Here is a 12,954-nt window from a genome sequence, read left to right on the forward strand (position 1 = left end):
TTCTCTAACAAACATTTATAAGCCTTAAAGCAGCAGCCGGATATTGCAGAAAATTCTCACACGAGCGAGACAGAGAAAAAGTGGCCACAGTGGCAGGCAGGCAGGCAGGGAGGGAGGCGGGGAGGGGCATTCCTTGCTCGTTTGCGCATTTGTGCGTCGCCTCGGGCAAATCCATTGTGTGCAATCGCACGAGATTAGATACAATCTTCTATAATGGCAAATGGTGGAGAGGGAGAGGAGGGGAAACACCACAGTCCCCTGTGGATCTCCTTTTGGGTCTGCGTCTGCGTCTGCATTTGATTTGTCCGTCTCCATCTACATCACATGCGGGTTTAGTTTGCTTGCGTTTATGTCCTGGCAATGTCCTATTTGTTCGTGGCTCTGCTCGATGGCTTGGACTGGACATTCATCACGTTGACTGCCCATAAATGAGATTTGTCCATGCGCGCTGTCAGAATATATTTGCATTTGTTTCTGCACTTGAAACGCCCACCCGCCGCTGTCATTCCTCTCTTTTTGGTTTTTTACTGTCTGTCGGATTTAATTGAAATCAAATATGCAATTAGCAAAAGTTCTGCCCATAATTCAGGCCGCCTCAACTGACTTGGCAACTTTTTACTGCCGCATTATTTATGAGGTAATTAGAGGCGCTGTTCTGTGTGTTTCCCCTTGCCTTTTCCCTCAACTTAAAATTGAGTTGTTCCTTGCGGTTTGTCCCAACTCATGCCCCATGTCTGGATCGTGTCTTAAAAGGCAGCGCGGCGTATGTGTTATAATTTAGCGAGAAGCTAATGAATGCGCGCAGGGAGCCAAGGAGCCAGCAGGACTCGCTGCGGCGTTGTAATAATCAACTTTTGCTTTGTTTTATGGTGCAGCCAGCCACAGTGGGTGCTGGAAGTGGCTGCAATTCGAGTGGAGTTTTGCCCCAGCGGAGTTCATATTTCATGGATTGTGTGGCGGCCACCCACGGCTTGGAAATTGCTGGGGGTAAATGCTCAACAAATTCCATGGAAAGCGATTGTTTTGAAATACAATTTGTAGTTCTCTGGGAAGCCATTTAATTGTGTGCTTAAAGTTTCCCTGGAAGTTGACTAAATGCAGAGCGGGGATCATCCTTTGGCACCTTCCGCTTGCTTTCGTCACGCACTGTTTGTGGGTGGGGCTACGCCCACTTTTATGCCTCGTACATTAATGTAACGATGCATCATTCATGCCATTCATTTATTATCGTGGCCCAAAATGTGAGTTTTCCTCTTGGCAGGCTGCCGACAGCCCGCTAGCAGGAAGTTAGCGCTTCTAATTTCCAAGGCACAAACCAAGCCGAGCCCTAGACTGAGCCCTTTCGACTCTTGCGGTTGTTCCTTTTATGGCCAGGCATGGCAGGCTTTGCTGATGCTGCTGTCTGCCCTCTTTGATGGTGGAACTAATGAATTTTTATGGCAGTTCCCAGCGACTGCCTTTAAGTTTGCCTCTGAACTGGTTTCAGGCCTGGTTGTGGCAGTGTCAATGCAATTAACGGGCCATCAGTTCTGGGTGGAGCTGCCCCACAGGGCTGTCCCTTAACAATAGCAAGAATTCAACTCTGCTGATACACACATCTGGTGTCGCCGCAGAATGGCTCTGGTCAGGGCACAATGAGCGACCACAAGTACATGGAGGCTGCCAATGGCAGCGGCAGCAACAGCGACAGCGACAGCGAAGTCGATCCGCTGCTAATGCTGTCCAATCTGGACGCCATTGGGGCCAGCGTGGAGCTGCAGTGCCTGGTGCAGGAGCATATGGATACAACGACCTACGGCAATGCGAGCGACCACTGCCTCACGCAGTTCGACTCGATCCTGTGCTGGCCACGAACGGCGCGCGGCACACTGGCCGTGCTGCAGTGCATGGATGAGCTGCAGGGCATCCACTACGACAGCAGCAGTGAGTTGGAGCAGTGATGGATGGATTGGTGGAGAGGAGAGTGACCTTTTGCACCCCCTTTTTGCAGAGAACGCCACACGCTTCTGCCATGCGAATGGAACGTGGGAGAAGTACACGAACTACGATGCCTGCGCCCATCTGCCAGCCTCCCACTCGGTGACGGAGTTCGAGGTCATCGTGGAGCTGCCAACCATCATTTACTACATCGGCTATGCCCTCAGCCTGGTCTCCCTCAGCCTGGCGCTGATTGTTTTTGCTTACTTTAAGTAAGTGAAGCTCAGAGGTCCATGTGGCACATTCTTAACACCTGTTTCCCTCCTCCCCACAGGGAGCTGCGTTGCCTGCGCAACACCATTCACGCCAATTTGTTCTTTACGTACATCATGTCCGCTTTGTTCTGGATACTGTTGCTATCGGTGCAGGTGAGACCAGTCCTCTCTCCCACTGCCTGCTGCCTGTAATCTCTCCCACTCTCCCTCTTAGATCTCCATTCGCAGCGGACAGGCGAGCTGCATTGCTCTGGTCACGCTCTTTCACTTCTTTACGCTGACAAACTTCTTCTGGATGCTGGTGGAGGGCCTCTATCTGTACATGCTGGTGGTGAACACCTTCTCCGGCGACAACATACGCTTCAACATCTACGCCTCCATCGGCTGGGGTGAGTGGCCAATCCATTGGGTTGTCCTGCCAATTAAAGCTCCCCTCCTGCTCCTCCAGGTGGTCCTGCGCTGTTTGTCATTGCCTGGCTGGTGGCCAAGTGCCTGACTGTCAGCTACAACAGCACCGAAAAGGTAAGTGCTGCACTCGGACTGCACTCTGCTGCTGTGCACCTCTGAACCTGCTTCGCCTTTTCGTAGTACGACATCAATTGCCCCTGGATGGAGGAGACGAATGTCGATTGGATATACCAGGGTCCCGTGTGTGCCGTGCTGCTCATCAATTTAACCTTTCTGCTGCGCATCATGTGGGTGAGTGCAGCTGCTAGAACCGACGACCCAGAGCGGAGCACTCATCTCTTTCCCTTCCAGGTGCTCATCACCAAACTGCGCTCCGCCAATACCGTGGAGACGCGCCAGTACAGGAAGGCAGCCAAGGCGCTGCTGGTGCTCATTCCGCTCTTTGGCATCACCTATCTGGTGGTGCTGGCCGGGCCCTCGGAGGTCGGTCTCATGGGTCACATGTTTGCCGTTCTGCGCGCCGTTCTGCTGAGCACACAGGTGGGTCCAAGTCCGCTGTTTGTTCTTCTCTGATTGCTTGCAACCATTGGCAGGGCTTCTCCGTATCCTTGTTCTACTGTTTCCTCAACTCGGAGGTGCGCAATGCGCTGCGGCATCACATCTCCACGTGGCGGGATACGCGCGACATCCAGCAGAGCCAGAGCCGACGGTGGGTATAGTGTCCAGCAGAGAGCTGGGACTTGTCCGCACACAACCATTGTCTCTCCCCTCCCCTCGACAGGTACACCACGAAAAGTTTCTCCAAGGGCAACCACTCGCCGCGGGCCGAGAGCATGCGGTAAGTGGAAGGACAGCAAGGGAGAGTGGCTGGAGTTTGTGTAGAGTCTGATATCCGTTGCAGGCCGCTGACCAGCTACTACGGACGCGGCAAGCGTGAGTCCTGCGTGAGTTCGGCCACCACGACGACACTGGTGGGCCAGCATCCGCCCTGCCTCAGCCTGCACACTGGTGGCACACTCACGGCAACGGGCACGGGTACGGGCACGGGCACGGGCAGCTCCCTCAGTGTCATGCCCCGTGCAATCAGTCCACTGATGAAGGTAAACTAGCAGCGTGGATGCAGCTCCAATCTCTAATCATTTCCCAGTTGCAGCAAGGACTCGAGGAGAACTCCGTTTAGAGGATGATTTTAGCATTGGCAAGTGCATCTTAAGAGACTGAACTTTCATTGAATTCCATTTCCGAGGGCGGAGAGCAGAACCGCGAGCTAAATGTCGTGTCTACACCTGAAAGCTATCCAATGATACTCCAATAGTAGCCAAAATATTTTCGTGTAACTGTTTCTGTAACAACAACCAAGCAACAACTGAATAAACGGTCTATTTACTTGAGTGTACTTCACACTGGATTCCACTTTGTATGCCATCAAGCGGATTATAACTCAGGGATATTGATATTTTCTGCGTGTTCTTTGATGTGCCCTGCCCGCCTGTCACATAATATGTATTCAATCATTTGCAAGGAGCTGCCAACATCAAAGATGAGCTCAAAAACTTTGCATGTCCCCCCAGCAGCATCTGTTGTGGCATGAAAGTTTAACAAGTTTTCAGTTTATGGCAGAGAATTTCCTTCCTTAAGAAGGAAGAAGCAAAACGCATAGAAATTTCTGGTGAACTCCTCTTTAAAATATTCTTGGGAATATCTGTGGGAATTTACACAACTTTCTGTCGCCACTCAGCAACCAACAGTCGAATCTTCGTTTTCGAGTCAATTATATTCATAATTAATAGAAATTTGGGTTCGTAATTAGAAATCTGCCCATGGCCTTGGCTAATTGTTCGCTAATTGGACCCAACCTGAGCCGGAGGAAGCGGCTGCGGTGAGCATTGAGTGGCTTTAATGGGTTAAGTGACGACCCAGCCCAGGCGAAGGAAAGGGAAAAAGGTTAAACTCTCTCGTTAAGAAACTTTTGCATAGCTCCTACTCAGTGCTTCATGCCCCTGACGTTACTTAGCCAAATATAATGTACATATTGTTGCAAATAAGTAGTTGGTTGATGGCGAAGTGGTGAGGGGGTAGATGAGCTTCCCAAATGCTCATGAATGTTGCATGAGCTGGTGCTCGGGCAAGTGCACATAAAAACAACGGAAAATACTTTGTTCTTGGCATCTGCGCTCGACTCTTTGATACCACCTAAAGGGTGTAGCGATAAGATGTAAAAATAGTGAATATACATACGTGGGCTGGGTTTTGCCAAATGCGATCCCTAGGCAAAGCAAAAATGACCGAGGGCGAATTCGCTCACGGAAGGTAGCGCAAATACAGAGCGAGCGGCGGCGAATTCAGATGGAGCCCAAAGCAGATCGACGAGAGCAACGCCGCGTGAGTTGCAATCGAACCTACGCGCAGGTTCGATGGGAGGAGAAAGCAAATTCGATTTGCAATAAATTACGCTCCTTCAACTAAGGAAATATACATAAGTACACCCTGCCTCTGGACGATTACCAAGTACGAAAGTCATAAAGGCAGCTGCAGATACGAATATTCGTGTGGCACTCCACCAAGCGGACACTCCTCCACTTTGTCGAGTGCCTGTGCATGCCAAAGCCAACAGAAAAAAGAAAAAGCTCAAATAAAAATAAAATAGGAATAAATATTTAATGTGCACGAATAATGCAGAGCATGCTGGTTCTCGTGTTCATTTGATATGCGCAGATTTCTTTGTTCTTTTTTTCTGTGTGGCTTTTGCAAGTGAAATGTGAGCGGAAGTGGGAAATTTCTCTAATTGTAATTCGCTGAAAAACGAAGTAACTGGAAACCAAAGTCTGCCTACGTCAAAGGCACCAATACAAACACAACAAGGCAGGTCTCCCACTCATTCCCCCACTCCAAACATCTTGCCACCCTTTCCAGCCCTTTGATTGTTGAGCACTTTTCCCGGTTTCCCTCCAGCATATGCGATGTGTGCAGTTGCCGCCTTGAAGTGCCTCTCACGCACCCCACTAAGGCGACAGCGACAGCAACTGCGACAAGGACAAGGACACTTGCCACCTGTCTGAAGTAGATAAGAGGCAGAGCGAGCAGGTGGAGTAGTCAACCCACGCAATTGAAGCATTTTAATTAACCAAATTGTGCGCGTAAAATGTAAAATTGTAAAATTGTAAAATGGCAACTTCAGCAACTGGCAAACTGAGAAACATTCCAAAAAGCGAAACTCAATTAAAAAACGCTCTTAGGCCTTTGTGTGTGTTGAAACTGCTGCAAAAGGGTTTCCTGGCTGCTTTAATTACCCACCGCCTCCTGCCTCAAGTGGCAAGTCACTTAAGGTCACATTAACAGGCCAAAGGTCAGAACGGGAGCCACCTACAAAAATCTACTGGAATTCCATTATGCAAAGCAACATTTTGGGCATTTATGATACATTTTTTTTTTGCAGTAGAAAAACGTTTCATTCAAGTAAAGTAAAACTTTAATTAAAAAATGTTTCCTTTATGCGAGCTAACCCCCCGCCTCCCCGTGGCCTTTGTGGCTGCATTTCATGGGCTGAACACGCACTGTGATTTATGGAGACGCCTTTCAGCGAATCTCCCTTAATTATGTGTAAATATATTATGAATAGAGAGGCAAAGTTTTGCGCCTAGTTGGCGGCCGGCATTCGGCTTTAATCTTCGGCCCACAGAATGGATTCCATCTGACGTGCCGAGCCTCACGCTCCACTGGCTGCAAGTGGCAAAACAGAATTTGGCCGCAGGATGTGTGCTCTTCTGTGTGTGCGTGTGTGTGTGTGTGTGTGTGTGTGTTGTGGTGGGTTTGCTGCCACCCGATCTGCTTAGAGTCTCATCCCCAGCTTTTGCGGGCCGCTACTAATTAAATATTTGTTCCGCCAGGCTTTAACAACAATTTGGGTAATTGTTTAAGGAAAACTTAAAGGAAGCAGAGGATTTGCTGCTTTAATCCACTGGAACTGGCACTTGGCAATTTTCCTTATGCAAAGCGACAGACTGCCAGTTGATGCTGTTCCTGCAGCTTGTGAAGCAATCATGGAACCGCATTCTATCTATATTCTGTTTGATTCTATTTTCTCTTTCGTTGCCTCCCACTAATTTCTGACATATTTTTGAGATGTTTCTGCTCTTTGCCGGAGAAAATCAATCAAAATTGAGTGGCAAAGTGTTTGACATCCCCGTTGGCTTAATTGAATGCCTCATCAGTTGCAGAAGCGGCAGGAAGTCTGGATATCCATCAGTGCCATTTTTAAACGCCTTGAAAACTTCCTAATTGAGTGAAAGTTAAAGCAGAGCAGCAGTTCAAGGTGTTAAACAGGTCATAAGTGGATCAGATAATGTGTTGATTGATTCGATTCAACTTTTGCCTGTTAGAATTGCCCCTGAAAATGTTTATGTTTATTCATTCATCGCATAAACATTCATGAGTTGTCGTCCTTAGCACACTTTTCCATTTGCCATTTCCTCTCTGTTCTGTGCATCTCGTGGCATTTGCAATTTATTTCCATATTTTCAGCTGCAGCATAGCATTGACATTTGCAGCACACTGGCAGTGGCAGTGGCAGTGTCAGCGAGTAATGCATGCCACAGAACACATCATATCCTTCATGTTTCTGGGCTAACTCTGTGTTTCTGTGGCGCACTTTAAAGGGTCGCTGCTGGAGTTTCCCTTTGCGGTACAGCAGCAAATCGATAAACAGAACACAAAACTCTGTGCAAAGTTTTTCCTCTCTTTGTTCCTGTGGGTCGACCCTCTAATTGGCTCATAAATAATACAGCAAGGCAACAAGTCACAGTCTGGGGCACAGATAACACTCGTCCCCTTAATGGAGTGCCTTTAATGGAATCCATTTAAAGAGTAAACCGCAACCTTTACCCTTTTGCTACTGCTGCTGCTGCTGCTGCTGCTGCTGAATACATGCCAATGTTTTGTCAGATGAATAAATAGATGGTAAATGGTATAATTGGTTTTATTTTCGGGACCTTGGACCTGCACTTCTTGCCAGCAACTTTTGGCCAGCTGCTACTTGTCCGTCCAGTCCATCTCTTTCGTATTAGCAGCTGTCAGGCGAACAGGATGTCCATCTGCAAACCAAAACCCAATTTCTAAGCATCAACAAATACAAAATGTGCTGCCTGCTGTTGGCAATTTCCGGGCACCTTACCTTTTCGGGCACACCTTGTGGTGGAACACCGAAAACTTTTCCTTTTTGCCAGGGAAAAATCAACAAGTGCTGCCACAAAAGTTTAGCCCAAAACCCGCTACAGATATTCCTTTGGTGACATGACTTTTGACCCTGCCAGAAGAAAAGTACAAAAGTTTTTCCCCCCCAACTTCCTGCCCCAATTGTGCGTTTGCCTAATTCAATGAGGGGCAGTCAGGGTGCCTGCTTAGGGGTGTCCTTCAGCCAGAGTCTAATGCAATTTGAATTCCTCTGATAATGTTATTTGCACAACTTTCGCTTTCAATTAACTTGGCCAACATCAAAGCCGCTTGGACAATCCTTTTTAGGCAGGAGACAGCACACAGCACAGAACAGAACAGAATTAATTGAGTTGACCAGCGCTCCCTCCTGCTGTCCACCGTCATTGTTGATCAGCGATAAGAATAATGCAAAGGGGCCCCGATTGTGTGGAGCCAGAGCCCCCCTCCCGCTGGGCGGCCATTAGCGCAGGTGTGGCCTGTCAGTGGCAGACAGCAGCCTGATGGTGACAAAAAGGACTCGGTGGAAATGGTTGTTGGGATCTGCGAATCCGTTCTCCGTTCCACCTTGCCTTAAGTGTCGGTGCTGTTATTGTCGCATTAGCCAGAATGTCGACGTTTTAATTGGGGAACATTTCGGCCAGCCCAATGGGACTGCTGCTATGTGCGTGTATTTGCGGTCCGTCTGCCCTTGAAATGTTCAGGCTAAGCCCATAAAAAAGCACTTAAAACACTGAAGCAGCAGCGGCAAAGGATACACATTGAAATTCTCAATTGAATCCGTGACTAAAGTGGAGCTGGAATCCTGTGTGCAATCGAGCGGCGCACATCAAAAGCAGCAACTGCAATTACGAATGAGTCTACAAAACGAGTGTGGGTGGGTGAGTGTGAGTGTGGGTGTGTGTATTCACATATTCATTCACTGGCAATCCGATACCTTGACAGTTTCCATATTTGCCATAAAAAAAGGTTATCGATGGGAGTTCAATTGAAAAATCCCCACGCGGAAACGTTTCACATTTCCAATTACAATTTCCATGGGAATTGTTCGTGTGCTGTTTGATGACCTTTTGGTTAGGGTCTGGTGACCCCGTTTGGCAGTGTATACGTGGGATGTAATTGGAATCGTCGTGCAGGAAATACATATTTAAATTCACTTTGTTATGGAGCTATCAGAGATGCTTTTCCTTTGCTTTAACGCTCAACAAAATTCTAGATGCCAAAGGTTATTGATTCGATGATGTGGCTGAGTCTTTGGGCGACTCTCTTGCTGCTGCCCCTTGTGGCAGCTGGAGCGGCTGTCAGAGTCCGCACTCAGCTGTACCGCGTGCCCCTGCATCGCTTTCCCACCGCTCGGCAGCGCTTTGTGCAGTTTGGCATCCGGTTGGATCGATTGCGGCTCAAGTACAGCGGCTTGGGCGGGAAAAGTGGACTGAGAGGCGGCTGGGAGGTGAGAAGCGAGCCGCTGAGCAACTACCTGGACGCGCAGTACTTTGGGCCCATCACCATCGGCAGTCCGCCGCAGACCTTCAAGGTGATCTTCGACACTGGATCCTCCAATCTGTGGGTGCCCTCCACCAGCTGTGCACCTGCCATGGTGGCCTGCATGGTGCACAGTCGCTACGATGCGCTCCAGTCGAGCAGCTATCGCCGGAACGGAGGCCACTTTGCCATCCACTACGGCAGCGGGAGTCTGGCTGGCTTCCTCTCCAGCGACACGGTTCGCGTGGCAGGACTGGAGATACGCAATCAGACATTCGCCGAGGTCACCATAATGCCGGGACCCATCTTCCTGGCAGCCAAATTCGATGGCATCTTCGGCCTGGCCTACCGCAGCATCTCCATGCAGGGCGTGAAGCCTCCCTTCTACGCCATCATGGAGCAGAAGCTGCTGAGCATTCCCGTGTTTAGTGTGTACCTCAACAGGCAGAAGGAGGACAAGGAGGGCGGTGCACTGTTCTTCGGGGGATCCAATCCAAAGTACTATCGGGGCAACTTCACCTACGTGCCGGTCAGCCATCGCGCCTACTGGCAGGTGCGCATGGAGGCGGCCAACATCAAGGATCTGCGCCTCTGCCAGCACGGCTGCGAGGTGATCATCGATACGGGCACCTCCTTCCTGGCGCTGCCCTACGAGCAGGCGATACTCACCAACGAAGCGATTGGCGGCACGCCCACCGAGTACGGACAGTATTCGGTGCCCTGCGACAAGGTGCCGCAGCTGCCGCGCCTCACCCTGCGCATCGGCAGTCGTCAGTTCTCGCTGGATGGCAGCGACTACATCTATCGCGACATCTATGAGGATCGCGAGATGTGCTTCTCGGCACTCATCGGCGTGGATCTGCCCTCGCCCAGTGGCTCCCTCTGGATACTCGGCGATGTCTTTCTGGGCAAATATTACACGGAATTCGACATGGGCAACCATCGGATTGGCTTTGCCGATGCCAAGCACTGAAGCAGCGACGGCTCCCTTGTTTCAATGTTGTTTTTGTTATTATTATTATATTTTTTTAACTGTTGGAGCATGCTTCCAGCAAGCTGTTGCTATTTTTGGGCACGTGTACCGCAGGATATTTGGGGGGACTAATGCTGATGGAGAGGACTTGGGCTGAAAACAAAACAGAATTTTATTATTGTATTACCTGCTCGGTCCCCCCTGCATTATACGAGGAGTACATGCCACTGTCCGTCGTGGGCGGAAGTTAATCAAAAATCGCTTGCAGCCAGTAGATGGAAAGAGAGAAGGAGAGTGAAAGAGAGAGTGAAAAAGAGACCAGTGCTCTGGCAGGGAGCTTCCCCCCCTTGGGCAATAACTGGCAATGTAATTGATTCCCTGCAAAAACAATGTCTCTTTTGTCTCTGCTTTAGCTGTTTCTTCTTTGCCACCCCCACCTCCGTTGGGACGCCTGGAGCCAGGCTGCCAACTGCCCTGCTGACTGAATGCAAATTGTGAGCTTTAAAGGATTTCAAATAAGTTTATTGTTGAGAGTAAAGTTTCATAAGTGATGGAATACAATTTTAAATGGTTTAAAAATTGGATTTTGGTCTCTCACACAAAAACACGGAAGTCTCTCTCCAGAAGATCTGCTCTTCGCTCTCGTTTGAATTCGCTCTCGCCTGAATTCGCCCTCCTTCATTCTGTCTTTGCGTTCCGCTATCGTGTTTGGAATTTGCCCTTGCTCGTTTTGCTGTTGTTTACTGTAGATCGCAATTGACAAAAATAACTTTAAGTTTAACGACTTTTGTATTGGGTACTCATTTTCCCAGTGCCTGCTGCTGGCTGTGGTTTCTGCCGGCTTTTACGATGATGCTGGCGCTTAAAGCTGCACAAAAAACAAACTGCAAAATACCCTGCAAAAGAAAACAAAGGAGAGAGGAGTATGCGTCGAGAGCAATTCGCCTTGAAGTAAATTGTGTTTTTACTGCTGCTTTGTTGACACAGGGTATATGCTCTTTTAGACAGTGTTTAAGTGCTAAAGTATATAGTTAAACATTCCATGTACGTGTGTATGTACGAGTATGTATGCCTTTTGCCATTGCCTTTTTTATGTGCACGCATCGCTGGCGTTTGCTTTTCTTCAATGCTATTCCTTGCCTTTTCTTTTCTTTCATTTTTTTCCTGTTTTTTTTGGTGACCAGCGACGTTTTCTTTTCTTTTTCATTTATGTCTTATATTATTTTTTGCCAACGCTTCTCGCATTGACCTTTCCCCTTCGTCGGGCCTGGGGTTGGCGGCTTACACGCTCTCCGGGCCACTTCTTTTTGGCCTTTTTATGGCTTTCATTCACTTTCATTCATTTCATTCTGCAGATCTCTTACGGCCTCCCCCCGTCTGCACCCCTTCTATTTGCGGTTTCAAAAACTGTTGACTTTGAGGGTCTTTCTCCCTCCCTTTCTTGCTCCCTCTAAAGTCTGACGGTGTGCAGGGTATCCTCTAGGCTGTGTATTTGCTTTATCCTTGCCTAATCCTCGAATTCAAACCTTCGTTGCTGTTTGTGCTCAACTGAGCAAACCAAATTCAGATTCAGCCACAGATTCCTGGTGTGCTGGTCAGCATTAGTTGCGCAAATATTCGACGATAATAAATTGCCATTAGCCGAAACAGTTTTCCTGCAAATTCGAACAGCGCCCAAACCTTCAAGAAGGGTTTTCTTTTTTTCCCTCTGCTGATTGTGGCAGGGGTAAATGTTTTCCATTGAAACGACTCTTAACGAGTGGAGGAAGGCAACGCTTTTAAATGCCATTTAAATGCTAAGCTCTCGGCTGACAAGTCTGCCTGCCACAAAGCCACTGTACTGGATTGTGCAATAAGAAAAAACATCCTCTCTCGGGCGGCACATCGATGGGAGATTGCAGTATTCTGCCCCATGGCCTTTTGCGCAATCAACTGCGTAGCATGTCGCATGGCCGAATGAGGGCTATAAAAGCCACGTCCACGCCCCCTTTCTGTTCAGCTTATATCCTGTTGAAAGTGTCCACTCAAAGCTGCATGCCATGCGCTGCTGCAAGGTGCATGTTGATTGAATTTAAGGAGAAATTCCAATGTCCCTCAAAGGTAGACATCAAATAAATGTGCAGTTTTTTTGTTCAACCCTTGGACGTGTCAATAATTGTTAATACAAAAAGAAAAGAGAGCCAGCAGAAATCTCTTTTGACGTCATTTCCTCTCGATGTTTGTTGGTTATTTCCATGACAAAAAGAAGAAGGGAAAGGGATCGTAATTGGCCAGATAACAGCCAAATCCCAAACCCTCTTAGTTGTGGGGGGAAGTCCAGGCTGCTCATTTGTTCATGTCCTGGCAGATAAGCGGGGGGATAGGCCAGCACAAAGGAGCAACCAGCAGCAGCAGCAAAACTAAATCATTCGATAAGATTATGCGCACAATTCCATGCCAGCGGCAGTGTCCGTTTCCCCACAGATTTCTATGCAAATGTATCTATTATATGAGGGCACTTTGTGGGCAGGGATGGCTGCTGTTTTTATTAAATTTCTGAGACGCCTGAAAACTGGGCTAATGAGTCAATAAGCCAATTTCCAGCCAACAAGCTAAGGGAAGATGCAGCCTACGGGGCTACTGCTGTGGCTTGTGGACTCTGCCTCAAAGTTGTTTTGCCACTTAATTATTATAATATGACATTTTGTGTGT

General features: G+C 48.4%; 2 protein-coding genes across 3 annotated transcripts; both read left to right on the plus strand.

Moving 5' to 3' along the window:
• Positions 1-1,478: 1,478 nt before the first annotated feature.
• Positions 1,479-3,996, plus strand: LOC117891572 (diuretic hormone receptor). 2 transcript variants are annotated; one of them, XM_034797094.1, is made up of 11 exons: positions 1,479-1,923; positions 1,991-2,189; positions 2,252-2,345; positions 2,407-2,581; positions 2,641-2,714; positions 2,781-2,891; positions 2,952-3,140; positions 3,194-3,309; positions 3,382-3,438; positions 3,502-3,700; positions 3,748-3,996. In XM_034797094.1, the coding sequence occupies exons 1-11, from the start codon at positions 1,635-1,637 to the stop codon at positions 3,778-3,780; spliced, it is 1,536 nt and encodes a 511-aa protein (XP_034652985.1). In that variant the 5' UTR covers positions 1,479-1,634; the 3' UTR covers positions 3,781-3,996. The 2 variants fall into 2 exon arrangements, with proteins under 2 accessions (XP_034652985.1, XP_034652986.1); XM_034797095.1 differs by having other exon boundaries at positions 3,754-3,996.
• Positions 3,997-8,985: 4,989 nt separating this feature from the next.
• On the plus strand, positions 8,986-10,269 carry LOC117891576 (lysosomal aspartic protease). Its single transcript, XM_034797100.1, has one exon. The coding sequence runs from the start codon at positions 9,025-9,027 to the stop codon at positions 10,261-10,263; it is 1,239 nt and encodes a 412-aa protein (XP_034652991.1). The 5' UTR covers positions 8,986-9,024; the 3' UTR covers positions 10,264-10,269.
• The last annotated feature ends 2,685 nt before the right edge of the window (positions 10,270-12,954 follow it).

Source organism: Drosophila subobscura, chromosome E, assembly GCF_008121235.1.
Source record: "Drosophila subobscura isolate 14011-0131.10 chromosome E, UCBerk_Dsub_1.0, whole genome shotgun sequence".
In the NCBI taxonomy this organism is placed as follows: domain Eukaryota; kingdom Metazoa; phylum Arthropoda; class Insecta; order Diptera; family Drosophilidae; genus Drosophila; species Drosophila subobscura.

Bases quoted from the DNA above. Each gene is read 5' to 3' on its own strand.
- LOC117891572 (XM_034797094.1), top strand. From the start codon at position 1,635: ATGAGCGACCACAAGTACATGGAGGCTGCCAATGGCAGCGGCAGCAAC. The intron at 2,892-2,951 runs GTGAGTGCAGCT...TTTCCCTTCCAG, and splicing joins TTCTGCTGCGCATCATGTGG to GTGCTCATCACCAAACTGCG. The intron at 3,701-3,747 runs GTAAACTAGCAG...ATCATTTCCCAG, and splicing joins CAATCAGTCCACTGATGAAG to TTGCAGCAAGGACTCGAGGA.
- LOC117891576 (XM_034797100.1), top strand. From the start codon at position 9,025: ATGCCAAAGGTTATTGATTCGATGATGTGGCTGAGTCTTTGGGCGACT.